This window comes from Equus quagga, chromosome 10, assembly GCF_021613505.1.
Source record: "Equus quagga isolate Etosha38 chromosome 10, UCLA_HA_Equagga_1.0, whole genome shotgun sequence".
NCBI lineage: Eukaryota > Metazoa > Chordata > Mammalia > Perissodactyla > Equidae > Equus > Equus quagga.
The window spans coordinates 75,167,485-75,194,302 of record NC_060276.1 but is presented as its reverse complement, the minus strand read 5'-3'; the positions used below and the strand labels follow the sequence as shown (position 1 = coordinate 75,194,302).

At 43.2% G+C, this 26,818-nt stretch overlaps 1 protein-coding gene across 8 annotated transcripts in view; it reads right to left on the bottom strand.

The window, feature by feature from the left end:
- ARHGEF9 (Cdc42 guanine nucleotide exchange factor 9) overlaps positions 1 to 26,818 on the bottom strand; it is a 548,669-nt gene that overhangs the window by 253,294 nt on the left and 268,557 nt on the right. For 7 of the 8 annotated variants that reach the window (XM_046672729.1, XM_046672736.1, XM_046672732.1 and 4 more), the window contains exons 2-4: positions 19,940 to 21,553; positions 12,715 to 12,859; positions 1,670 to 1,764 (exon numbers count right to left, since the gene is read on the bottom strand). In XM_046672729.1, coding sequence (XP_046528685.1) covers positions 1,670 to 1,764; positions 12,715 to 12,859; positions 19,940 to 21,493 — 1,794 coding nt within the window. In that variant the 5' untranslated portion in view covers positions 21,494 to 21,553. The remainder of the gene's footprint in view (positions 1 to 1,669; positions 1,765 to 12,714; positions 12,860 to 19,939; positions 21,554 to 26,818) is intronic. The other variant, XM_046672735.1, reaches the window with a different exon arrangement.

Genomic DNA, 26,818 nt, shown 5'->3' with positions numbered 1-26,818 from the left:
AACCAAGGGCTGAGCAGGGCCACAAAAACTGTTGCTTAAGCATTTCAAGTCCTGTGGATGCCATAGAATCCTCGAAGGTTTTCCTGGTGACCTCCATCACTCCCCTAAACTATTGAGTCTGAATAGTTTATCCTGCTGGAACCACCTCCCTGGATTTAACCTCTTGGGGCCTTACAAAGGCTGGCTTCCCAAAGGACAGGATCTTATCACAAATGACTAATTGCTGTCTTTGAGCACATAAAAATTACTGATTAAGAGGATGCTGATCATTTGTTCTCTGAATAAACAGAGGCCCAGCATGGAGACCTGGCTGAAATGAAAATAGGTGTTCAGACTGCCTATTGGTGCCCTTTGTATTAGGAGAAATGGACCAGCTGAGTCTGGGCCAGGGAAGTCAAGTGAGAGAAGGCTGATAAGAGGGCAACTGAGCAGGGGCAGGAAACAGAAGAAGGTAAGCCCAATGTCATAGAACTTTTCCTCTGGGCCTTACTTTGCAAACCCCAAACTAAAACAAAACAAAACAAATCCTCACATTTATGACACATATCCCTGGCCAAGAATCTCTAGGTGGTGGTTGTCATGAAACATGCCTAAACTGCTGTGACTAGAAGCTTATTTCTGAGCAGAAATATTCAACTGGGAGGGTGGTGGTAGTGAAAGCTAAGCCACTAGGCCAGATATCTCTGGGGGTTGCATTCTCATTTGTCATTGCTCACCAGGATTTAGCCACAGAGCTGTAGCCTTATATGTTCAAACATGCTTGCTCCTAGATAGACTGACTCATGCAGACACACAGACACACTTGAAAGAAGGCACCTATTTACACCCTCAAGCAAAAAGATGCAAATAGACAGGCCTATAGATCCAAACACATACAGGAAAACACCAGATGTCAAAACACCCAAAGATACACTCAGACAAAATGCTTATCTATCTATCTATCTATCTATCTATCTATCTATCCACACAAACAGAGACACACACAAGCAGAGAGTTAAATTAAAAAATACACTGTAGTCATGCTCAGGGACGCCCATACGTGAACAAAAGAAGAACTTTAACAGGCACATAGATGGGCAAAGATGCATATATAGGCACATGTGGAGAGGCATGCACATGCACAGAGATATAGTAATAAAGCTACATTTACAAAGGTTCACACAAATACTCAACAGACATGGATGTAAAGACATGGAAGTAAAGAAGTCTGCTAACACTGAACTCCTAAGAACCAGCTATTATATCTGTATTTAGGAAACATCTTCTCCAAGAAAATCCCCATAAATATGCCACTAGTTAGCAGTGAAGAGATGGTCATGAACCCAAAGGATGTAATAAAAGCAAACCAAAGTACCCAGGTTTAAAATCTCACAGCTCCTCCATCTGCTGCAGGAAAGGCAGCCAAAGACAACGGCAGCAACAGGCTGCATGGAAGCCATAAAATGTCCTTCGTTTATTTCATAAAAAAAATTAACCTCAGGGAAAAAAGGTTAATGCTCCCAACTTTTATGAGCTATAAAATAGCTCAGAAACCCATTTTAAAATTGCTTCCATTCCACATGCTGGAAGCTCCAATACTTGGAATATGTCTAAGAAAAGGAAAGCTTAGAAGAAATAAATGGTCCTGGAGGCTTAACAAGTTCCAAAGGAACTAAGAAAGAGGTCTTACCTTATTAACTTGCTTGTTTCCTGGTTCCTGGTGCTTCCAGTATCCACCAGCATTCTTACAGGTTTCCAGTGTCTTGGAGCCCTGGTCCAAGTTACCTGTGGCAAGAGAATAGCCTTTAGGCTGAGTTCATATCTCAGCTCCTTTTAGAGAGGCCTGGCTGCTGGTCACCCTGATCTACCTTTCAGAACCACCAGGATTGAGGTGGATAGGGATGGAATGGAAGGTTATGCTCACATGAGGCCAGTAAAGGGGAGAAGGGGAGCTGAAATTAGTCAAGAAGAAATCCAAAGCCAGTATCTGAAATACCCTGGACCTTCTTGTATCGCTCAAGGGATATCTTGGGAAAGGAGGAACCTTAGGCTCTTGTCTAGAATTACATAAGAATTCCAGGTCTGGACAATTCTCTAGTACTTGAAGTCTTAAGTGGTATGGAAAGCTGCGTTAAAATAAACAAATATTGTCAAAACCTTGTTTCCACCATTAGGCCTAATTTGTTGCCCCTTTCAACACACTTCCCCAAAGCAATATAATTTCTGAATTATATCCTGAATTATATTTCTGAATTATATTCAGTTCTGAATAGAACTGAAAATTTCAGTTCTAAATTTTCATCTCTTTCTGTAACCCACATGTTCAAAGGAAATGTGAGTAGTGGTTGTATCCTAAAACCAGCGAGTAGGAGGAGAAACCAAGGACATATCTAATCAGACCCAATTAATAAGTGAAATCTGTGTTCTCAGAACAGCTAAACAGCACTGTCTCCATTTCCAAGATGACGATACTGAAGCTCACAAAAAAGGAATGATTGGAACTGACCACACACAGACACACAGAAACCCAGCAACAAAACTCAGGTCTTCTGACACCTGGCTCAGTTATCAAATGCAGCTAAATGATACTATAACCAAAGAAATACACAAATAACAAGTAAAGATACATCAGTTTCTTCTTACCTGCTCAGAAGCCAGTGTCTTCCTTAAGATTGCTTCCAACTGCCCCAGGGTCTTTTAGTTAAGTGGTGTTAGGTTCTTCTAGCTGTTCCCTACAGCCCTCTAGATCAACACCAACCCAGAGCCACCCCTACTAGGAGGGACAGGGCCTCAGTGGGAAATTATTTGAATGTTATTGTCAAAACAAGCCTCTGAGTCAGCCAAGCTTCAAGTGGTTTGAGCAGAGCTCAGCCAATATGTGGGGTGAAATGTGTGTGGATACACCTACAGTGGAGTTGTTTCTGGGATTCTGATCCTTTCAAGTAGAAGAACACCCATACTTCATTTGGAAAGTAAGTCTTGAATTCTAATATTGGCGTCAACAGATATTTATGGACTATCAAATATGTAAGGGGCCTGGATAGGTATAGACACAACTCCTATCTCTAACTAGTTTATTGTTATTGTTATTATTATCATTTCTATCTAGTTGCATAGCACTTCAGAGCTTATAAAATATTTTTATGTTTCTTAGCCTTACAGCATTGCCTATGAGGTTCAAATTATTACCTTAATATTACAGATAACAGAACTGAGTCTCAAAGTGGTAAAGTGATTTATTCCAGGTCACGCAGCTAGTAAGTGATAGAGCCAAAATTCAAATCCAGGTATATCTGAATTCAAAACTTTTGCCCTTCCAGCACATCAGGATATCAGAAAGCAAACTCCACTGACCTTCTAACTTTGCTCAATAAATGTTTGTTGAGTCAGTGAGTGAGTGAATAAATGAATAATGAGAGGAAGTAGCTCAATTACTAGGGTAGATTCAGGTTGAGTCCCACAGTAGAGTATGTGTGTGTGCATGTGGGGAAACTCCTTGGCCATATGGAGTTGGTGGAAGGCAGTGGAAAGAAGGAACCTACCATCAGTTATCACTATGCCAGGAACTGTGGCAGGAACATTCCTAGATTTTACTTCACTCAGTCCTCACAATGATCCTGTGCGTCAGATGTTATCCAGCACCTCATTCCTTAGATGGGGAAACTGAGGTTCAGAGATATAACGCAACTTTTCCAGGTGGCAGAACAGAAATTTGAACCTGGGTCTATCCAAATCCAAAGCTGATCTTCTTTCCACTATACTGGTCTGACATGGGAATCTCCAAATTAGAAGCTGAGAGGGAGTGGCTTGTAGGAATGTATGTGGAGGAAGATGGAAGGGCAAAGATTGAGCACTAGAAAACAAACTGAAGTCCTTCAGGCCCTGAACAAGATGAGGTAAATCAGGTACTAAATATAATGCGACTGGAATCCTTGGATCCTATTTCCAGCAGGGTCAGGGATATAAGAGGAGCTGAATGACAACTAGCTTCCCAAATGGGATCCTGACATCATCCTCCTTCCTAAGGATATTTTTAGTCCAAGCATCTGTTTGTGACCTTGAGAAGCAAAGCTACAACGTGGGAGCCACTTATATCCCAGAGGTGAGAGTAGCTGCTGAGGTGATAGCAGGACCTGTGCCAGTCTCAGGGGTACATTTTCCCACCCATGGCCTATAAATAAGCCCAGAGCAGTCCCTAAGGTAGGTATTAACCCTGGTTTTGTTAGGCTTCTCCCAAAGAGGCTGTTATCTGCTCCTGACAACCAGGAGGCTGGTGTGGGGCACTCTGATGGACTTGGTAGTGGAGTGGTGGCAGCAGCCAAAAAGTCTCTGAACTGCTGGGGTTTGGGCTCACTCCCTAAGAGAGAGGAAGGAGGGGAACAGCTGTGACCAGATCCCCTGCATTAGACCCCCTGGCATGACCTCCCAGGGGATTGTGAGAGAATGTCTTCTTCCCAGGCAGCGGACTTAGAAAATACGGCAGACATCTGCTGCTACCTTGATGACTTGGCTTGCACCTACCACCTGCAGTCTCCGTAGGGGTAAAGGAGACAGTTGGCAATCCCAGTACAGGTGAGCTTGAATGGAAACAGGCTTGGCATTCCAACATTTAGAACGTTGCTCTATAACTCGAGTAAAATTGCACTCAGGCATGGTGGAAAGTCAGAAGGTTGAAGCCCTCAGTCATAACTGTGTTACGAACTGACTTATTACCTTGGACAGGTCCCTTCCCCTGTCTGAGCACATTTCCCCATTCATAAAACAAGAGGACTGAGCAAACTCTATGGACCCTCTTAGTTCTAACAGTGAAGGATTATCTCCCTATCTTCGGAAGTCTTTACTCTTTCCTTTTACCACCTTCCTAGCTTCTGGGGATTTCTGAGGGAGATGATACTACAAAAGACCCAAACCTGTGATTTCTTTGGCTCCCACCTTCCTGGAATGCTGGCAAAGAATTGCAGGGTTGGAAGTAAGTTTCAAGTCAAAGCATCCCACATGTCTTCCACACATGGAATAAGGAGAATAAAAGAGAAAAGAAGAAGAGAAGTAGCAGGTTCAGAGACTTTGGGGTTGAGGGAAACTTTGGGTTATGAGGAAGTGGGACCAGGGCTCCCAGAGCTTGTAGAGACTATAGGAAACTTTGGAAAGGAATGCCGTGAGGTCCCGTGTGTCCTCAGCATTTATGCAAATTATGCTGCTGTAAAAAGGTCTAGGGAGAAATATGGCAGAGTGAGCAGTTTTCTTTGTCTCTCCCCCTTCGAACTACAACTAATTGGACATTCATCAGTCAACAAAGGATAGCCACACAGCATCTCAGCATGCCTGAGAGACCCGTGCTGCTATACATTGAGGGTGGATGGATTTCCTCCGGGAGGAGGTGGAGATAGGTGAAAACTCTCCAACCCCCAGACAGCCTCGTACCTGCAAGTGACTTTCTACCAGTGGACATGCTCATAGCATCACCACGGCATCAAGGGCAGACTTGTGCACACATTGGCAGAGTGATGGTGAAAACAGGTGACTACAGCCCTACCTAAGCCCCCTGCGATTGCCCCTTAGCCCAGTGGAAAAATCCATGGTCCCACAGCAGCCACAGGGAAAGCCTCTACTCGGCATTAGTGGAGAGGCCCTGCCCAGCGTTCAGAACACTGGGAGGCTCCAAGAGAGGAGGATCCCGGGCAGTGCAGCAACCCGCCAGCCATCTCTGACTCACAAACTCCTGCTGGGGCCCACAGGGGGCAAGGGAGACCCAGTGAGTCTGTGTGAGTGGGTGGTGGCAAGTTGGAGCCCCAGCGAGCCTGCTCCACGTTCCAGGGGGAAAATCCACAGTCCCATGGCAGCCACAGGGAAAGCCTCTACTTGGCATTAGTAGAGAGGACCCGTCCAGCATTCAGAATGCTGGGAGGCCATGGGGTAGGAGGATCCCAGGTGGCACAGCAACCTGCCAGCCGCCTCTGGAACACAAACTACTGCTGTGGCCCTTGGGGGCAAGGGAGACCCAGAGAGACCGTGTGACTGGGTGCTGGCAAGTTGGAGCCCCAGCAAGTCTGCTCCATGTTCCAGGGGGAAAATCCACAGTCCCACAGCAGCCACAAGGAAAGCTTCTGCACAGCATTAGTGGAGAGGCGCTGCCCGGAAATCACAAGGCTGGAAGGCAGAAGTAGTACAGCTAGGTGAGCTAACCACAGACTGCAGTAGATACCCATAGCGCTGCTGTGGCCCATAGTGGACAAGTGAGATTTTGTGGGTCCTGACAGTGGCAAAGCTGTGAGCCTAGGTGAACCTGCTCCCAGCCTCTGTGAAAGCCCATAACACTGCTGCAGACACTAAGAAGAGAGCACATCTAGGTGGTCTGTGACAGTAGGCACCAGAAACCTACAGCCCCCTTGTGATTGTCCCCACAGCTGATAAGAGACCCCACAGGGCCACTGTGACCACAAGGAGGGGCCCAGGTCTGGTCAGCAACAGCTGACAGGGATCCTGGTTGGTGCAGATTACATAGCTACTCCCCCCCAACTCCAGTAGAAGCAAGTGGAAGCAGTAACTAAACTCTATCTCTATCCAGAGGCACAAATCCATGCCAACAAGCAGTATGAAAAACTATATTAAATCTCCAGAACAGAAGGAAAATGACAAGTACCCAGGAAACAATCCCAAAGACACTGAAATCTATAACCTAAATGACAATGAATTCAAAATAGCCATCATTAAAAAAACTCAATGAGTTTAAAGAGAATACAGATAGACAACTCAACGAGTTTAGGAGCTATGTCACAAAAAAGCTCAATACTATAAAGAAGAACCAATCAGAAATGTTGGAAATGAAGAACACAATGGAGAAGATTAAGAAAAATCTGGACTCTCTGAACAGTAGGGTCAATAATATGGAAGACAGAATTAGCAATTTGGAGGATAGAAATATAGAAATGCTGCACATAGAGGAGGGAAGAGAACTAAGACTAAAAAGAAATGAAGGAACTCTCCGTGAAATATCTGACCCAATTAAGAAATACAACATAGGTATTATAAGTACCCAGAGGGAGAAGAGAAGGAGAAGGGGGCAGAAAGCCTGTTCAAAGAAATAATGGCTGAGAACTGCCCAAACCTGGGGAGAGAGATGGAACTCCATGTGACAAAAGCTAATAGAGCTCCAAACTTTATCAATGTAAAAAGACCAACCCCAAGGCATATACTAGTGAAGCTTGCAAAAGTCAATGACAAAGAGAAAATACAAAGGGCAGCAAGGCAGAAGAAAATAACCTACAAAGGAACCCCCATCAGGCTGTCATCAGATTTCTCAGCAGGTACCTTACAGGCTAGAAGAGAGTGGAATGATATATTCAAAACTCTGAAGGACAAAAACGTGCAGCTAAGAATACTCTATCCATCAAAAATATTCTTCAAATATGATGGAGAAATAAAAACTTTCCCAGATAAACAAAAGTTAACGGAGTTCATTGCCACAAGACCTCCCTTAGAAGAAATGCTCAGGAAGACCCTCATACTTGAAAAATCAAAAAAAAAAGGAGAGGGGTTACAAATCCCAGGGCTAAGGAGATAAGTAGAAAGACAAAATCAGAAAGTTGCAGCTCTCCATCAGGACAGGTTAGCAAAGGCTAAGTATAACATTAAAGATAAAAGGAAGGGAAACACCAAGAATAAATATAATCTTGTCATTTTAACGACAATCTCACAACACAAGAAGGAAGAAAAAAAAATCTGACAATAACAACCTAGAAGGGGAAGAGGTAAGGGATGGAATAGCTTAATCTAAGGAAATAAGAGGCTATCAGAAAATGAAATATCTCATCTATGAGATGTTTTATACAAACCACATGGTAACCACTAAACAAATAACAAGAATAAAGACACAAATTACAAATAAGGAGAAAGCCAATATAGAAATCTAGCTACCTGAATTGGTAGTCCAAAAATCATGGGACAAGAAACAAAGGAAATGCAACTGAACCAGAAAACAAAGGATAAAATGGCAGCGTTAGGCCCCCACATTTCAATACTCACTCTAAATGTAAATGGATTGAACTCTCCAATCAAAAGACACAGAGTGGCAGGATGGATTAAAAACAAGAGCGAACAATATGCTTCCTCCAGGAAACACACCTCAGCGCCAAAGACAAACACAGACTCAGAGTGAAGGGAGGGAAGATGATACTCCAAGCGAATAATGAACATAGGAAAGCAGGTGTCGCCATACTTATATCAGACAAAGTAGACTTCAAAGCAAAACAGATAAAGATAGACAAAGGGGGCAGTTTATAATGATAAAAGGAACACTCCACCAAGAAGACACAACACATATAAATATATACAGACCCAAGACAGCAGCACCAAAATATGCAAAGCAACTATTAACAAAATTAAAAGGAGACATCAACAACAGTACAATACTAGCAGGGGACCTCAACACCCCATTAACACCACTGGATAGATCATCCAGACAGAAACTCAACAAGGAAATTATAGAATTAAATGAAAAATTAGACCAGATGAACTTGATAGATGTATATAGAACACTCAATCCAAAAACAGCAGGTTATACATTCCTCTCAGTGTGCATGGAACATTCTCAAGGATAGACCACATCTTGGGAAACAAAGCAAGCCTCAACAAATTCAAGAGGGTTGAAATAATAGCAAGCATCTTTTCCGATCATAATGCTATGAAACTAGAAATCAACTACAAGAATAAAGCTGGGAAAGGGGCAAAAATGTGGAGACTAAACAACATGCTACTGAACAAACAATGGATTATTGAAGAAAGTAAAGAAGAAATCAAATATTATCTGGAGACAAGTGAAAATGAAAACCCGCCATACCAACTCATTTGGGATGCAGCAAAAGCGGTCCTAAGAGGGAAATTCATTGGAAGACAGGCTCACCTCAACAAACAAGAAAAATCTGATAAGCAATCTCAAACGACATCTAACAGAATTAGAAAAAGAAGGACAAACAAAGCCAAAAGTCAGTATAAGGAGGGAAATAATAAAAATGAGAGCATAAATAAATGAAATTGAAACAAAAAAGACGGTAGAAAGGATCAATGAAACAAAGAGTTGGTTCTTTGAAAAAATGAACAAAATTGATGGACCCTTAGCCAGACTCACTAAGAAAAAAAGAGAGAAGGCTCAAATAAATAAAATTAGAAATGAGACAAGAGAAATCACAACAGATACCACAGAAATAAAAAAGGTCATAAGAAAATACTAAGAAAAACTATATGCCAACAAATTGGACAATCTAGAAGAAATGGATAAATTCTCAGACTCTTACAACCTCCAAAAACTTGAAGCAGGAAGAAATAGAGAATCTGAATAGACCAATCACAAGTAAAGAAATTGAAACAGTAATCAAAAACCTTCCCCCCAAAAAAGTCCAGGACCAGACAGCTTCTCTGGAGAATTCTACCAAACATTCAAAAAAGATCTAATATCTATCCTTCTCAAACTGTTCCAGAAAGTTGAGAAAGATGGAGCACTCCTTAACACATTCTATGAAGCCAACATCACCCTGATCCCAAAACCTGACAAGGACAACAAAAAGAAGGAAAACTACAGGCCAGTATCACTGATGAACATAGATGCAAAAATCCTCAACAAAATTTTGCCAAACCCAATACAGAAACACATTAAAAAGATTATATACCATGATCAAGTGGGATTTATACCAGGGACACAAGGATGGTTCAACATCTGCAAGTCAATCAATGTGATACACTACATTAACAAAATGAGAAACAAAAACCACATGATCACCTCAATAGATGCAGAGAAAGCATTCGACAAGATCCAACATCCATTTATGATAAAAAACTCTCGATAAAATGGGTATAGAAGGAAAGTACCTCAACATATTAAAGGCCATATATGACAAGCCCACAGCCAACATCATGCTCAATGGGCAAAAACTGAAAGCCGTCCCTCTGAGAACAGGAACAAGACAAGGGTGTCCACTCTCACCACTCTTATTCAACATAGTACTGGAGGTTTTGGCCAGAGCAATTCGGCAGGAAAAAGAAATACAAGGAATCCAAACAGGCAATGAAGAAGTGGAAATCTCACTCTTTGCAGACGACATGATCTTATATATTGAAAACCCCAAAGAATCCATTGGAAAACTATTAGAAATAATCAACAGCTACAGCAAAGTTGCAGGGTATAAAATCAACATACGTAAATCAGTAGCATTTCTATATTCTAACAACGAACTAACAGAAAAAGAACTCAAGAACTCAATCCCATTCACAATTGCAACAAAAAGAATAAAATACCTTGGGGTAAATTTAACCAAGGAAGTGAAACACCTATACAACAAAAACTACAAGACCTTCCTGGAAGAAATTGATGACGACGTAAAGAGATGGAAAGACATCCCATGCACATGGATTGAAAGAATAAACATAGTTAAAATGTCCATACTACCTAAAGCAATCTACAAATTCAACACTATCCCAATCAGAATCCCAGTGACATTCTTTACAGAAATAGAACAAAGAATCTTAAAATTCATATGGGGCAACAAAAGACCCCAAATTGCTAAAGCAATCCTGAGTAAGAAGAACAAAGCCGGAGGCATCACAATCCCTGACTTCAAAACATACTACAAAACTACAGTAATCAAAACAGCATGGTACTGGTACAAAAACAGGTGCACAGACCAATGGAACAGAATTGAAAGCCCAGAAATAAAACCACACATGTATGGATAGCTAATCTTCCACAAAGGAGCTGAGGGCATACAATGGAGAAAAGAAAATCTCTTCAACAAATGATGCGGGGAAAACTGGACAGCCACATGTAAAAGAGTGAAAATTGACTATTCTTTCTCACCATTCATCAAAATAAACTCAAAATGGATCAAAGACATAAAGGTGAGACCTGAAACCATAAGGCTTCTAGAAGAAAATGTAGGCAGAACACTCTTTGACATCAGTGTTAAAAGGATCTTTTCAGACACCATGTCTTCTCAGAGAAGGGAAACAATAGAAAGAGTAAACAAATGGGATTTCATCAGACTAAAGAGCTTCTTCAAGGCAAGGGAAAACAGGATTGAAACAAAAAAACACCCCACTAGTTGGGAAAAAATATTTACAAGTTATATATCTGACAAATGGTTAATCTCCATAATATATAAAGAACTCACACAGCTCAACAACAAAAAAATCAAACAACCCGATCAAAAGATGGGCAGGGGACATGAACAGACATTTCTCCAAAGAAGATATATGGATGGCCAATAGACACATTAGAAGATGCTCATCATCACTAATCATCAGGGAAATGCAAATCAAATCTACACTAAGATATCACCTTACACCTGTCAGAATGGCAAAAATAACCAAAACAAAAAGTGGCAAATGTTGGAGAGGTTGTGGAGAAAAAGAAACCCTCATACACCGTTGGCAGGAATGCAAACTGGTGCAGCCACTATGGAAAACAGTATGGAGATTCCTCAAAAAATTAAAAATAGAAATACCAAATGACCCAGTCATCCCACTACTGGGTATCTATCCAAAGAACTTGAAAACAGTAATTCCAAAAGTCCCATGCACCCCTATGTTCATCGCAGCATTATTTACAATAGCCAAGTCATGGAACCAACCTACGTGCCCATCAACTGATGATTGGATAAAGAAGATATGGTGCATATATATATACAATGGAATACTACTCAGCCATAAAAAAGGATAAAATCGTCTCATTCACAACAACATGGATGGACCTTGAGGGTATTATGTGAAATAAGCCAGATAGAGAAAGACGTACTCTGTATGACTCCACTCATAGGTGGAAGTTAAACATATAGACAAAGAGAACTGATTGGTGGTTACCGGGGGGGTGGGGGGGTGGGAGGAGGGCACAAAGGGTGAAGGGGTGCACTTACAACATGACTAACAATAATGAACAACTGAAATTTCACAATTTTGTAAACTATCATAATCTTAATAAAAAGTTAAAAAAATAAAAGGACTAGGGGGTTGGGACTGGGGTCTGTTAGGGTGTGGTATAAAGCCCACAGGTAAGAGAGCATGGACTCTCCCAATTGTGGCAGAAGATGGAGCTTTGTTTGTGAGTGACAAGAGTCTGGCAGGCAGGGCCAGTGGACTGAGTCTGAAAGGGTGTACTCTAAAGCTCTGGGAGGTAACTGAGGTGTTGGTGGAGGTAAGCCTCTGGGTTTTGAGTGGGTTAAATGAAGCTGCCTTGAGCCTTGAGGGGCTTTCTATGGTCAGTGGTCAATGAAGGAGAGGAAGGACCTGGGACCCACAGAGAGTAAGTCTAGGCAAGATGCAAGAAAGGCAGGGCTAGGATGACCCCATTGGGGGTGGGGACTATGGGACTGGTCCCTTTGAGGCCAGCAGGGTGTATATAAGAGCATTATGAAGGGCATGGACACAAAGAACTGGAGCTTATAAGACCTTGAAAGTATTACGTACAGAGGGCCTTGGAAAAAAATGAGGTTTGGGAAGATGGGTTATTTGAGTGCTTTGAGTTAAAGGGCCTCAAAAATGAGGATATTTGCATTTTAAAAGAAGAGCATGGAGAGGGAAAAATCTCTATCAAGGCATTGCTAACAGTGGATTTTCAGGTACCAATGAGAAAGAGTACTGGGGAACTAGGGGGGAGTAAGAGGAAAGGAGAGGAAATGTCAACAAAGTCTGTCTATGCATGAGGCCTGCCTGGCATGTGCTGCTGCAAAAACCAGGGCATAAAAGGAATACCTGTGCAAAGCTTCCTGGGCCTCCTCCAGCCTACTTGATCCAGCTCCATGGGGATGTTCTGTGAGATGGGCAGAGACTGGCATTTTTCCAGGAGAATTTTGAGGGGTGGAATCCTTGGCGATGGTTCAGCTGAGGGAAAGAAAAACTGCAAAGAAACCTAATCAGCATTAGTTACTCAATGGAGGTGGGGAGTGGGCCAACACTTGGCTTAAACAACAGATCTTCCAGGTTGAAATATTATCTGGTCCAGCCCCCAAATCTAGGCAGGGTTACCATGTGTCATCAATAAATACAAAGATCTGACTACTAAGAGCCTAAAAGATATGAGGCAGCGGAGAAAATGAAAATCAGGCAACTGATTTAAAGAAAATAGCACCTAACTGTTTCTCCTTTCTTGGGCATTTTTTGTGTTTGGTTTGTATTGGGATGGGGAGAGTGAGGATTCTGCATTTGCTATAGACTTTAACCTTTACTTAATGTGAGACCTAGAGCAAATGGATTAATCTCTCTGAGTCTCAGTTTCCTCATCTGCACAAAAAGGATAGTGATAATCCCTACCTTGCAGAGTTTCTAGCATGAGGAAATGAGACAATGCATACAAAGCACATAATAAAGTATTAAAAAAGTGTGTATGTATGTGTGAAAGAGACACAGAGAGAGAGAGATTGAAAGAGAGAGAGATTGGGGCCGGCCCTGTGGCCGAATCGTTGAGTTTGCGTGCTACACTTCGGCGGCCCAGGGTTCCGCTGGTTGGGATCCTGGGTGCAGACACGGCACCACTCATCACGCCACGCTGAGGCAGCATCCCACATGCCACAACTAGAAGGACCCACAACTAAAATGTGCAACTATGTAATGGGGGGCTTTGGGGAGAAGAAAAAACAGATTGGCAACAGTTGTTAGCTCAGGTGCCAATCTTTAAAAAAAAAAAAAAGAAAAGAAAAGAAAAAGAAGAGAGCGATTGAGAAAGAGACACCCTCTCTTGCCAGAAGCGCCTCTTAAGCTAAGACCAAGTCCAAGTCTTCTCCTTTGATATCAACATAGCCAGGTGTCTTTATCCCAAATCCTTCTTTCCTTCCTGACCTCCAAGTGGAAAAGGGGGAAAGGAATTAACATCTCTGAAAATCTGTAGAGCACCTGGTATGTGTCAGATATCCTGCTGAGCATATTTATACATGCTATTTCATTCAGTCTTCACAACTACTACATATGCTAGGTAGTAGCCCATTTTACAGTAAGGCAACCAAGGCTCAGAAAGGATAAATGAGTTGCCTAAGATCACTCAACCAGTAAATGGTAGGTCTATCTGACTACAGACCTGCCATGCTGCCTTTCTAGAAAAGATAAAAATAGTTCCTAAGCCCCTACATCCTTCAAGTTCCTCCTCAACACCCCTAAGTCACTACGAACACAGTACAGGTATCTACCTGTATCATCTATCCCTAAGGGGATTGAATGTGGGGAGCAGCTAACAGTTTGGATGACCCAGGGAACGGTCTCTACCCAATTGCTAACCTGATTTCCAAGGGCAGAGACCAGCTGCCAAAGTCGGCTCATCCTCAGGCACAGCAAAAATCACTGAGTAGTACTGAAAATAGAGCTGCAGACGTACAAGAGACCATACTGAATCTGTTCAAATACTAAGACATGGTCTCAAGATTGTTTTTTAGGGGCTGGCTCTGTGGCCGAGTGGGTAAGTTCGCGCGCTCCGCTGTGGCAGCCCAGGGTTCGGATCCTGGGCGCAGACATGGCACTGCTCGTCAGGCCACGTTGAGGCAGCGTCCCACATCCCACAACTAGAAGGACGTGCAACTAAGATATACAACTGTGTACGGGGTGGGGGGGGGGGGGTTTGGGCGAGAAAAAGCAAAAAAAAAAAAAAAGATTGGCAACAGTTGTTAGCCCAGGTGCCAATCTTTAAAAAAATTTTTAAAAAAGATTGTTTTTTAATCACTCCCCTTAGTCCTAACTTATTTACTTTGTCTCATAGCCCCATAAACTGTTAGAGCTGAAAGCCTTCTTATAGGTCATACAATCTAACCACCTCATTGAACAGATGGAAAAAAAACACTGAGGCCCAGCAATGGAAGAGCCTGGAGTATTGAATTATTTTGATTCTGGATAGGAGGGGGAGCTTCCTACAGAGAATGCAGTCAAGCTCCATAGTAAGATTTTTGGGATACCTTCCCCCAAATCCTCTTTCCTCTATATGACCTGAACATCTCAATGGTCACAATGGTTGACATTCCACCAATTTCAGCAACATTGTGGAGGTAGGGGTTCACCCTTCTTTATGAGGATAAATACCTCCATATGAATTAGCCTAATCAAATTGCTTTTCAGACTGTACTTGGGGACAGAACTCTGATTTGAGAGACAGAAGGTGTATTAGTTTCCTAGGACTGCTGTAACAAGTTAACACAAACTGAGTGGCTTAAAACAACCAGAATTTATTCTCTCACAGTTCTAGAGCCAAGAAGTCTGAAATCAAGGTGTCAGCAGGGCCATGTTATCTCTGAAATCCCCAGAGAAGGATATTTCCTTGCCTCCTACCTCCTAGAGGCTCCCAGCAATCCTCAGCATTCCTTGACTTGCAGCTGCATCACTCCTCTGTCTCCACCATCACATGGCCTTCTTCCCTGTGTCTTTGTCTGCATCTATGTCCAAATTTCCTTCTTATTATAAAGACATCAGTCACTGGATTAGGGTCTACCCTAATGAGGTATGACCTCATCATAATTAGATTACATCTGCAAAGATCCTATTTCCAAATAAGGTAACATTCACTGGTACTGAGGGTTAGGACTTGGAGATATATTTTGGGGGGCACAATTCTACCCAATACAGAAGGAAACAGCTTTTTGGAAACAGCAGCTTCGGGAAGGACCAGAACTAAGCAGTTTGAAGCTTAGAGGACAGAGGCCCCTAGAGCTGGAAGAGGTAAGAAAACAAAGGTGGAATACAGCCATTTGTACTTTTGCTAAGGCCTATCCTGAATTAAGGTTAAAACCTCTGTAGCTGCTAATGTCTTTAAAGAAAATCTACTATCTGGCTGCCCAAATTGGGGCTCCTGTAGCAATGACTTCACAATTGGTGTGTCCATAAACACCTTGATGTGGTACCCATTCTGGACTTTCCTCTTCTTTGTTGAGTGTCCTTGATGGTCTGGACAGCAGAACCCACACCAAGGGGGCAGCTTTGTTCACTCAGGGAGTGCCCTGCCCATCCCTCCCTTGCATTCTGCCAAGGGGCCACTAAGAAGGAGGAGCTGAACCCATAGAGTTCCTCCCACAGGGAGAGGAAGGCCAGATGTGACTTGTTGGCAATATTGTTGGCAAAAGCTGACTGTAGTTTCCTTCTCAAGGTGTGCTACCAACTTTGAAATGTCCAGCAGTTAAGAGGCTTGGAAAATTGGACTCAATAATTCTCAAGAGATCCCAGAATGGAGTGAGAGGCAGTGTAGATCCAGCATTGACTTGATCGCTGTGTCCCTGTGTCCTAATCCCACATCGACTGCTGACTCTTCAGGTGTGAAATGGGGACAACAGCCACCACCCTAGCTGTTTCTGAGTATGGTTATGAATATCATTTGTAGGCAGAAGCATAATAAAATAGGATAGTGGTGATGAGCTCAATAGAGCAGGGACACTGGGGGGATGAGCGTCATAGAAGTAAAAGCACTTAGTATGTTTTCCTGCTTCTTAGGAAGGAAACAGGGGAGACTTCTTATTTCCAGCTGACAAATGAAGGAAACCAAGATTTAAAGTGGTTAAATGACTTATCAAAAGTCACATATACAATAAAGTACAAGAGCCAGGACTTTGAAACTAGGCATTTTGACTCCAACTTCAATGTTTTGTTCCTTATATACTATACCTCAAGTTCCTCATCTGTCATATGGGAATAATGATAATAATAATGACAATTATAATTAGAATAGTTTTGCAAATCAATTTATATACAGAAAAACACTCTGCAAAGTATAAAGTCCTGTACAAATCTAAAGAATGCTTATCATTCTTCTCCTTATTCCCCTAACTTGTAGTCTAGTAATTCCCACTAAGGTGTTAGCTAATGACAGGCTTGAGGTACGGTCCCTTCCTGTGACATTTGCTTTTAATAAATAATGCATATAGCCAACATTTATTGTACAATGACTCTTGGCCACACACTGTTATAAGGACTTATGTGTGTTTACTCATTTCATCTTTACAACAACCCTATAAGGTAGTTATTATTATCATCCTTATTTTAAAGATTGTCCCAGACTCACAGGGTAGTTGTATGATGAAATGAGTTCATACATGTGAAATGCTGAGAACAGTGCCTGGGAACATAATAAGCACTGTGTAAATGTGAGCTATAATTATTAGTATTACTCTTTTTGTTTTCTTAGTGCAAGGTGTGAGGCCCAGAGAAGTATCAGTCCCTATTGACCCTTGATAAACTCCCCAAATGAAGGGCTCTGAAGAGATCCCACCCCTGCCTTCAGACATCATCTTCTTGAAGCTGCACCCCCGACCTGGGCTACAAGAGCAGCCCCAGGCTTGGTCACAGCCAAATCTAGGCCAAAGCAGCTACAGTTTCAGGAACCACTTAGCTCTGGAGGGTTGAATGAATAGACCTCAAAAATAAAACTCCCTGGACAAAGCCCAGTTTCCCTGAGAAACACAAAATAACCTGAGCCATTCTTCTCGCCAAGTTTTTCACTTTTATTTGCCTATAATGATCCATTGTAATCATGTGGCCTTTACTACTTACCAATGTATTGCTTTCACATTGATTATCTCAATTTAGCCTCATAATAGACCTGCAAGGTGCCTGAGAGAAGGATGAGGATCTCCAGGTAACAAAGAAGGCTGCTAAAATCCAGAGGGAGAAGGGAGTTTGTCAGTAGGATTTGTGGCAGAGCCAAGACTAGAACTTTGGGGTTCTATCTGCCTTTCATTTTCTGTGTGTCAAGGAAATCTTTCCCTTTTCTGGTACTCAGTGTCCCCATCATCTGTAAAATGAAGTGATTGGACCAGATGGTCAACAGGACCCCTGACCTACATCAATGTTCCCTGACATTCATCTTTTCAACTCCACTTTGCTTCTTTCCTGGACCCCAATCCCTGTCTGGGCTGGTGTATAACTCCCCAGGGAAAGACAGCCAGCATCTCCAAGCAACCGGCAGAGGGCACAGGAAGCCTGCCAAGGAGAGCTATTCTGAAACAAGCCACTGCGGGGCAAGGAGTCTCTCGCCAGACTCAGAAACAATTATAGGCATTGCTGGGAGGAAAGAACTAGAGAAGAGCAAGGAGGAAAGATCCTCAGGAATTATCTGGTGCAAGTTCTCTGGTTCAGATGGAGAAACTGAGGCCAAGAGAGGGGAAGGATCTGTTTTAAGGTCACAAAGCAAGTCAGGAGTAGAAATGAGACTAGAAGCCAATTTCCTAACCTCAGACACTGCTCCTTCAAATGCATTAACCAGCTGCTGCTATAGTACTGTCTTCAATTGTTTCTCAGACTGTACATTGTTTACGCTTATTAATTTACTAAATTTCAATGACAACAGCTACCACTTTGTGGATGCCCATGACATGTCATGAATGGTACTAGTCTGAGAACCTTACATACTCTGGCTCCTTCGATTCCCCACAACAACCCTCTTAGGTAAGGAGTGTTTTGTCCCACTTCACAGATGAGAGGGCAAGTCACACTCAAGCCTTTGTGACTCCAAAGCCTGTGCTTTTAAAGAACCCACAAAGCAACCCCATGCCCACTCCACACAGCCCCCTCGTAGGGTGATATACTCATCTATGACCCTCTTCCTAGTGACTGGTAACCTTGGACGTGCAATAGCCAATGGCAATTATCAGTTAATGGAGTCACTAGATATGTTTATTTGTTGGCTTTTTTGATCGTTGGTTTTAAAACCACTGCAATAAAATTTACTCCCAATAATATTATGCCAATTTTTATGTCCTTAAAGCCTATAAAAAATGATAAATATAGAAAGAGAATGCCTGTAAACATATTAATGCCCTTCCGGGAAAAAGCGAGCTTATTGCTTCTGTCCTGATCAGACCCGAGTTCTCTAAAAGTGGAATGTGAGAGACGACAGGACAGGTCAAGAGCTATCAAGCTAGACCACCCTCCACCACCACCACCAAGGAGAAGAATTTTAATTAACTACCCTTAAAAAATACTTTGCCCTAAAATCATCTGGAGAAACTATAGCATACCCCCTTATGAAGACATTCTTAAGTCTCAAAGCCAGATAGTCCCTTCTAGTGTTTATTCAACATTCTTTCTACTACATTTGTCCATGAATGGCGGCGTGGTGAGCACCTTCTTGTCAGCACTCAAATCAAATCCCCTGAAAACTATAGATAGCTAGACAAAAGCACTAGACTTGGAGTCAAAAGTGAGATTTGAATCCAAATTCTGTCATAATCTCTTAAGACTTTGGATAAGTCACTCAACCTCTCTGAGCTTGTTTGCTCACTGGCAAAATGAGGGTAATCTCTCCCACCTCACGAGTTTACTTTAAGAATTAAATGAAAGCAATGTATGTGACAGCACCCTGCAAGATGCTGGATAAAAAGCTACCACTCAATGAATGCTGAGAGAAGCACATTATTGAGCTGTCCTCTGCCTACATTCTCCAGGTCAAATAACACAGAGTTTTGTCACCAGAAGGTGCCTAGAGATTTCCAAGACAGCCCTCTCCCCTTCATAGGAAAACTGAGATCCAGTGTGATGAAAGGACTTGTCTCAAAGTCATACAGACAACAGGGCACAGAGCTGGGACAAAACTCCAGGTCTCCTGACATTCAGCCCAGAGGCTTTCCTTGACACTAGTCTCTGGATTCAGCTTTTGTTGGTGGAGGAGGGGAAGTTGGCAAAGCCGGTAAAATGTCCCACAGTCTAAGGAAAACAGGACACTATGGCTGTCTTGGGCATCATTAAATGATCCTGGTCACTCTGCTGCCATTCCCAAAGATTCGGTTTTGGTTCAAGGCTGAATTGAGGTGTGACTACAGGAATTCAGCCCAAGGAAGTGGCAAAAATTTCCCAGTTTTAGGATCAGTCTAGTCCCCGGCACCTGACTGTTGGGAGCATTCCTTTCAAGACATTCCTGGCAGAAGGTGGGGTTCTTGGGAGGGCACTAGAGTTTGGCTGGCTTCTGGAGTCCTAAATGTTTCAAACAGTGATTTGAAAAAGCCAGCTCCCACCTTACCTTAGTGTCCAGGACTCCAGTGCATGCCTTGCTAGCGTCTCTCTCTGCATCCACTGCACCCATACCCAAATGAGACTCCTGGGGCTGCCCTGCCTGGCTGGACCCCTCAGGCCCACTGCCAGCCTTCTGCTCCTCCATCTCACTTGGCTTCTCCTCTAGCTTCTCCATGACAGCTTTGGTGGTGACCCTCCTGGCACAGGTGCCCAACTCAGAGGACTCTCTAGCATTGTCATCTTCATTGAGGAAGCTGACCACAGTCTCAGTGTCTTCGTTGAGCTTCTTGGAGGCGGAGTGCCCCCTGGTGAAGGCACGGAGATAGTGGTGGCTGCTGCAGTTCTGGGGTGTCTGGTTGTCCTGGAACTCGAAGACTGCTGAGGTTGAGGCCAAGGCTGAGGCCAAGACAGCAGTGGTGCATGGACCTGCGAGAGCCTGGCCGGGTGTCTCCTCACCCTCAATGTTCATTTCAAAGGTGCATGAGGCCTGGGAGGTCTTGCGGTGGCAGCGCTGGCACCTCCTAATGGTGCTGCCCCACAGTGCAGCCTCTGGGGGGCAGGACAGGTTTTGGGGGAATGAGGCCCTGGAGGTGGCACTTTCCAGGATGAAACCTTCGCTGCCACCCACAAAGTAGGCCTCCTGCTGGCAGCCCATTTGCAGCTCTTCCCGGGATAATGCCCGCCACTTGCGGGCAACCTCGGCCATGTTGCTGAAGAACTTGACAACACCACTGAAAGGTGTGGTCTTGTCTCGGCACAGGCGCCCAGGGCTCTCCTCGTAGCCCCCTTCTACATTCCCTTCCAAGGTGGAGCCCTCAATGATGGCCTCCAGCTCCTGGATTCTGGAGTCTCCGGCCGATTTGTGCAAGACCTCACAGTTCCCAGAGAACATGCTTTTCAGGTAGCTCCTGGCCCACTCACCAGTACCGGGCTGCTCAAGGGTCTCTTCCTCCAAGGGGTCTTCCTCTACTTGAATGTCAAAGCCATCGAAGGCCAGAACTTTATGGTTCACCCTCTTGGGGGTGTGCACCAATCTCTGTACATCTGCAAGGAAGGTCTCCAGGCCCTCAAGGTGGCTCGCGTAGGAATGGCGGAAGGGCTTCCAGGCCTTCTCTGCCTTCCTCATCCGGCAGATACCTGGCGCCTCCTGAGGTTCCTGGGCCTGGCTGTTCCTAGGGGTAGTACTCTTGGAGTCCCTAGTTGAAGGCTTCAACCTCTTGAATGACTTCATTCGATCCATTAATGTGAATTTGAGTTTCAACTCTGATGGCCGGGAGATGCCTCCCAGTAAAATCATGGACTGGGGTCGCTTCCCCTGACTGGAGGCCCCTTTTCTGCGGCTCACAAAATTCCAGATCTTGTTGATTCTGGTTTTCTTCTTGTTCTGACCACTCTTTTCTCTGGGATTCAATTCACCCTGATCACACTGCTCAGACTCCTTCAGCCCCACCTTCCCAGCCAGGCCTTCTACCTCAGAGCAGCCTGGGAAGACCTGAGCCAGGTAACCATTGGGCACCAGCTCAGAGAGGGAGGCAGCACGGCAGCTGCTGAGAGTCTCCATGGTCACAGCAGACTACGGGGCCACCAAGGCACAGAGGGAGGGGTGGACGGTTATTTGCAGCTGAAGGGAAGAGAGAGAGGGGAGCTAGATTAGATAAAGCCACAAACAGTGTTCTTTAAAGACTTGTCACGATCAAATACATAGAATATGCTTTGTCACCACTGTGCCAGCAAATCTTTAGGACCTTTACAAAGAAAAAATTCATTAATTTGAACCCCATTAGTTTAGGATCTGGATTGGAGGAGATCACAGCTTATCCTGTGTACCAAGGAAAGCTTTGATTCCTATTTAAACTCAAACATGCTTCAGTGGGACATAACTTAAAGCTATTATTATTATTATATCTTGACAACTGAGCAAATACATTTTAAAAAAGGCAAAAAAGAAAAAGCTGAAAGGTACCTCAGCAGTCCATCTCTTTGATCCTCTCATTTTACTGGGAGGTACTGGAGATCCAGAGAAGACATCTGTATTGCCTAACCTACAAGGCCAAGGGAGCAGCAGGTAGGGATCCAGTCCATACTTCTCTCTCTCATTTGCTCCTACATTCACTCAGGAAACCAGCAGGTAGTGAATTCGCCTGCCAAATCACCTGCTCAGCACTGACCCCTCAGCTAGGTGCTGGACACCACTGAGATGAAACAGACACATACAGCTAGCCACCCAAACTCATAGGCTACTGGGAGAGACTGCTGGACATTTACAATTACAATACAATAACAATTACAATACAGCCTGATAAGTGCTCTAACAGAGGTACAGATAAAGGCAGAGGAAGCTTAGAGGGAAGGCAGGAGGAAACAGTAGACTGAGAGGAGGATGAGGGCTGGGGAAAGGTGGATAGACAGAAGATTAGGGGCCCCTAAGAATGCTTCTCAGAACAGCTAGGACTAGAACTAGGAGCTCAATCATGATGGAGTCTCTCTCCAACCAGTGCTCTTTGTCTCACTTCCTTGCACAGCCTGAGAACAGAGTTTGCTGAGAGGGAGAGAGGCCAGAAGCCAGGTTGATGTTCAGAGGCTGAAGGGAAAGAAAGGGAAGAGAGGGGAAAGCAGTCAGAGCCCAGAGCCCCAAAGACAGTTTCTGCCTTCTTGGTGGTTTTGCCAGGGGTCACCTTACTAGCTCAGAGTCTGTTCGTTCTTCCTTCTCTGGTCTAGACTTCAAGGTTAACTTCACCAGAGCTGGATGATGCCTTTACTCTGTGTCCTTCCTGTACTTATGTGTATAGCCTGCACAAAATCTATTTGACTCAGAAAATGTTCAAGTTGGAAGCGACCATCTAAAGATTATCTAGTTTGGAAAAATGGGACCAAAAGGGAGCAGAGACTTGACCTAGGTCACACATCAAGCCAGTGGCAGGCCAACAGAAGCTTAGTCCTCCCGCATCCCAGGCCAAGAAGAGCCCTTACTTCTGTCCCACACTGCCACTCTCATCCTTGAGTTCTGTTTCTCCAAGTAGGCTGTCAAACTCAGGATGATAATAATAACAGCTAACATTTATAAGTATGAGGCACTACACTAAGTTCTTCTTTTTTAGTTCTCACAGCATCCCTGTCAGGTAAGAACTATTGTCATCCCCATTTTAAAGATGGTGTAACTGAAATGGAGAAAGGTTAAATGATTTACCTAGGTTTTCCACAGCCACTATTAATAGATTTGGGATTTGAATCTAGGCAGTGTGACACTGGAAGCCATGCCCTTAACCATTATACATACTTCCTTTCTAGAACAGGGCTTTACGCACAGAGGATGGTCCATATACAAGTCTGCCTGCCTGCCTGCCTCCTATCTCCTGAGTTTGTTTGGCAATACCAGAGCAGAATGTGCTTCCAAAAAAGGCATCTGGACACATTTTTGGTGCCAGGGCCCAGAGTGGGTCATGGTGAGGGAGAGTTGTTGGTGGGAGATTACCAATGTACCTGACAATGCTCCTACACAAAGCATTCCCAAATTAGGCAGATAAACTCAGGACTCTCACTTTCACTTTCTCCAGTTTTCCAACTGGCCATAGCCCTTCCCTCTTGGGATTTGCTCCGAGTACATCCCCAAAAATAATATGTCCTGAAAAGAGCCAGTCTTAGCCTCCAAGTACAACTAAAATCAAAGATAACTTTGAGCTTCCCTAGTCTGCTCCACCCACCATTTCATAGGATGAAACTGAGGCACAGAAAATTCAACTGAAAAACATGACAGGGGCACATTGTGTATTTATGCACCATCCACAGTGAAGAGCTGGAAGGGACGTTGGAAACCACCTAGCTGGGCCCCTCCAGCTGCAGCAGGGTAACTGAAGACAATGAAGGTCAAGGGACCTGCCCTCAGCACACAATTAGTGAATGAAAGTGTAGGGCCAGCATTCCCAGTATGTAGGCCAGGCCACTGTGGCCCTCTGGTTCTAGTGTTTAGAGGAAATTCACCAACAAAAGGGGAGACTACAAAGCTGAATTTCCCTATGGGAGTACTTAAGAATGGACACAAGAGAAACCTATTTTTAAAAAATCCCATTTGTTTTGAGCATTGTTTTATAAGAGTCTCAGGATATAGTTAAGATTAATAAAAGGGATATATGAGGTGAAACTTTTATCAATGGATTTGAAAAGATTCATTGAACCAAAAAGACTCTTTCTTAGACAGAAGTAGAGCCATCATCACAGCACACAACAACAGGGGCCTCCTTTGTCAAAAGCAAACACACTCCATTCATGCCATAATTGAGCACTTATAATCCTGCATTTTGATTACCTGTTTGTGTGCCTGACTCCCCCACAAGACTGGGAGCTTTTCCAGGATAAACACTAGGTCTTGTTTACCTTGTAGCCTCAGTGCTTACCAGGTGCTTGGCATAAAGCTGGTGCCCAATAATGAGGATCTAAATCAGGAGTCTGCAAACCAAGGCCTGCCACCTGGTTTGGAAATAAAGTTTTATTGGAACACAGCTACACTCATTCATTTACGCATTCTCTATGGCTGCTTTTGTGCTACAAAAGCAGAATGAATAGTTTCAATTGAGACTGCATGGACATCAAAAGTCTAAAATATTTACTATCTGGCCCTTTACAAAGAAAGTTTTCTGACCCCTGCTCTAACTAGTATTTCATATGTACAGTCTTCTATAGTTTACCATTTTTACATTCCTCTAGAGTGGGTACCTATCGCTCCATTTTAGAAACAGTCACAATGGGACTCAGGAGAGTGAACTGATTTGTATCACTCAGAAATATTCCACACACATAGGTAAGATTTAGCAATGGAAAAATTTTTCATTTGTCATAATCCAAGGCTCCTGGTCCCATAGGCAATGTGTGGCAGAGCTAAGACAAGAACACTGGGCATCTGATACCAAGTCCAATGCCCACTGTCCTGCACCTGACTCCTTCCTTAGGAGCCTTAAGTAGAATAATGAAAGAAGATTTATTGATAATTTCTACCTAGGTGCCACTGCATGATACAAGAATTGCTTAGGTGCATGATACAAGAATTGCTGTGAGTATTAAAGGAGATAATTCCTAACACAATAAAGGTGATAATGACTAATAGGTCTCTGGCACTTACTCTGAACCAAGCACCAGGCTAAGCACTCTTTATATGTATCATCTCACTAATCCTCATTACACAACTAGCAAGTATTATAATCCCCACTTTAAATTCAGAAAAGAAGGCCGGTTGTGTGACTTTTGTCAAGTTCCTTAGTCTTTTTGCACCTCAGCTTTCTCAACTGCAAAATGGAAATAATAATAGTACTAACCTCATAGTGTGGGTGTGAAAGTTCAACTAGTTTATACTTAAGAAAGCACATAGCACAATGCCTGCTACATAGCAAGCATTCAATAAATGGTAGCTGCTGATAAAAAAAGAAAGTAAAACATAATCCAAGGAATTGCTAATTGAGTGGTATGATGTGCCAGACACTGCCATACTTAGAGGAGCAGTGTGGATTGTGATTAAAGAACACAGGTTCTGGCATCAAACAGATCCAGTTCAAATCCTGGCTCTAAGTATGACCTTGGGCAAGCTAACTCTCTCACTTCTGATATTGGTAATTTCTGTCTTGTTTCTTTTCTCCTGGCCATTATGGCTAGAGGCTAATTAATGTTATTGATTGCGATATTGTGATTAATAACAATAAGTATATATTTGGTCTTCTTCCCATTTCTGGCTCAGAGCTCCTAAAACCCTTGAAATTTCCTAAGTGATGAGAGCAAGTAAAGTGTCTTTTGTTATGTTAATGACGTGACTTTTGGTTGCCAAGAGAACCAACCCTGTAATTAGAGAGTTGGAACTTTCAGTCCCACCCCCGACATCTGGGGAGAGGAGAGGAGATGGAGGTTGAATCAAGCACCAATGGCCAATGATTTAATCAATCATGTCTATGTAATTTAGCCTCTATAAAAACACAAGAGAATGGGGTTCAGAGAGTTTATGGGTTGGTGAACATGCGGAGATTTAGGGAGAGTGGTGCACTTGGAGAGGCATGGGGGCTTCCATGCTCTTTCCCCATACCTTGCTCTATGTATCTCTTCCATCTGGCTGTTCCTGAGTTATGTCATTTTAAAGTAAATCAGTAATCTATTAAGTAAAATGTTTCTTTGAGTTCTGTGAGCCACCCTAGCAACTTGATAGAACCTAAGGAGGTGGCATCTTTGGGACTTCCAATCTATAGGTGGTTGGTAAGAAGCACAGGTGATAACCTGAGCTTGTGACTGGTGTCCGAAGTGGAGGTGGAGAGAAGTCTTGCAGGCCTGAGCCCTTAGCCTGTTGGATGTGATGCTATCTCCAGGTAGATATTGTCAGAATTGGATTGAACTGTAGGACACCCAGCTATTGTTGCAGAATAGCTTGGATGTGTGGGGAAACCCACACTGAAATTGGGTAATCAGAATATTACTCATCTTCTAGTGAAAAACAGCTTTCGTTTTCATTGATTTTTCTCTAGTGTTTTTTTATTTTCTATTTTATTGATCTCTACTCTCATCTTTATTATTTCCTTTCTTCTGCTTACTTTGGGTTTAATTTGCTCTTCTTTTTCTAGTTTCTTAACATGGAAGGTAAGGTCATTAACATGAGACCTTTCTTCTTTTATATAATATAGGCATTTAGTACTATAAATCTCCCTGCTAGTACTGCTTTAGCCAAACCCTGAAAAATTTGATATTCTAGCCATTCTTCAATTCACTAAAAACATCTTTGTTGGATATTTCCTAGGTGTTAGGCATTATGCTAGTTGCTGGAGATAGAGCAGTGAACATGACAAAGTCCCTAGCCTGATGGAGCTGATATTCCAGTAGAAAGAGAAAGATGTTAAACATGGAAGTAAGTAACAAGATA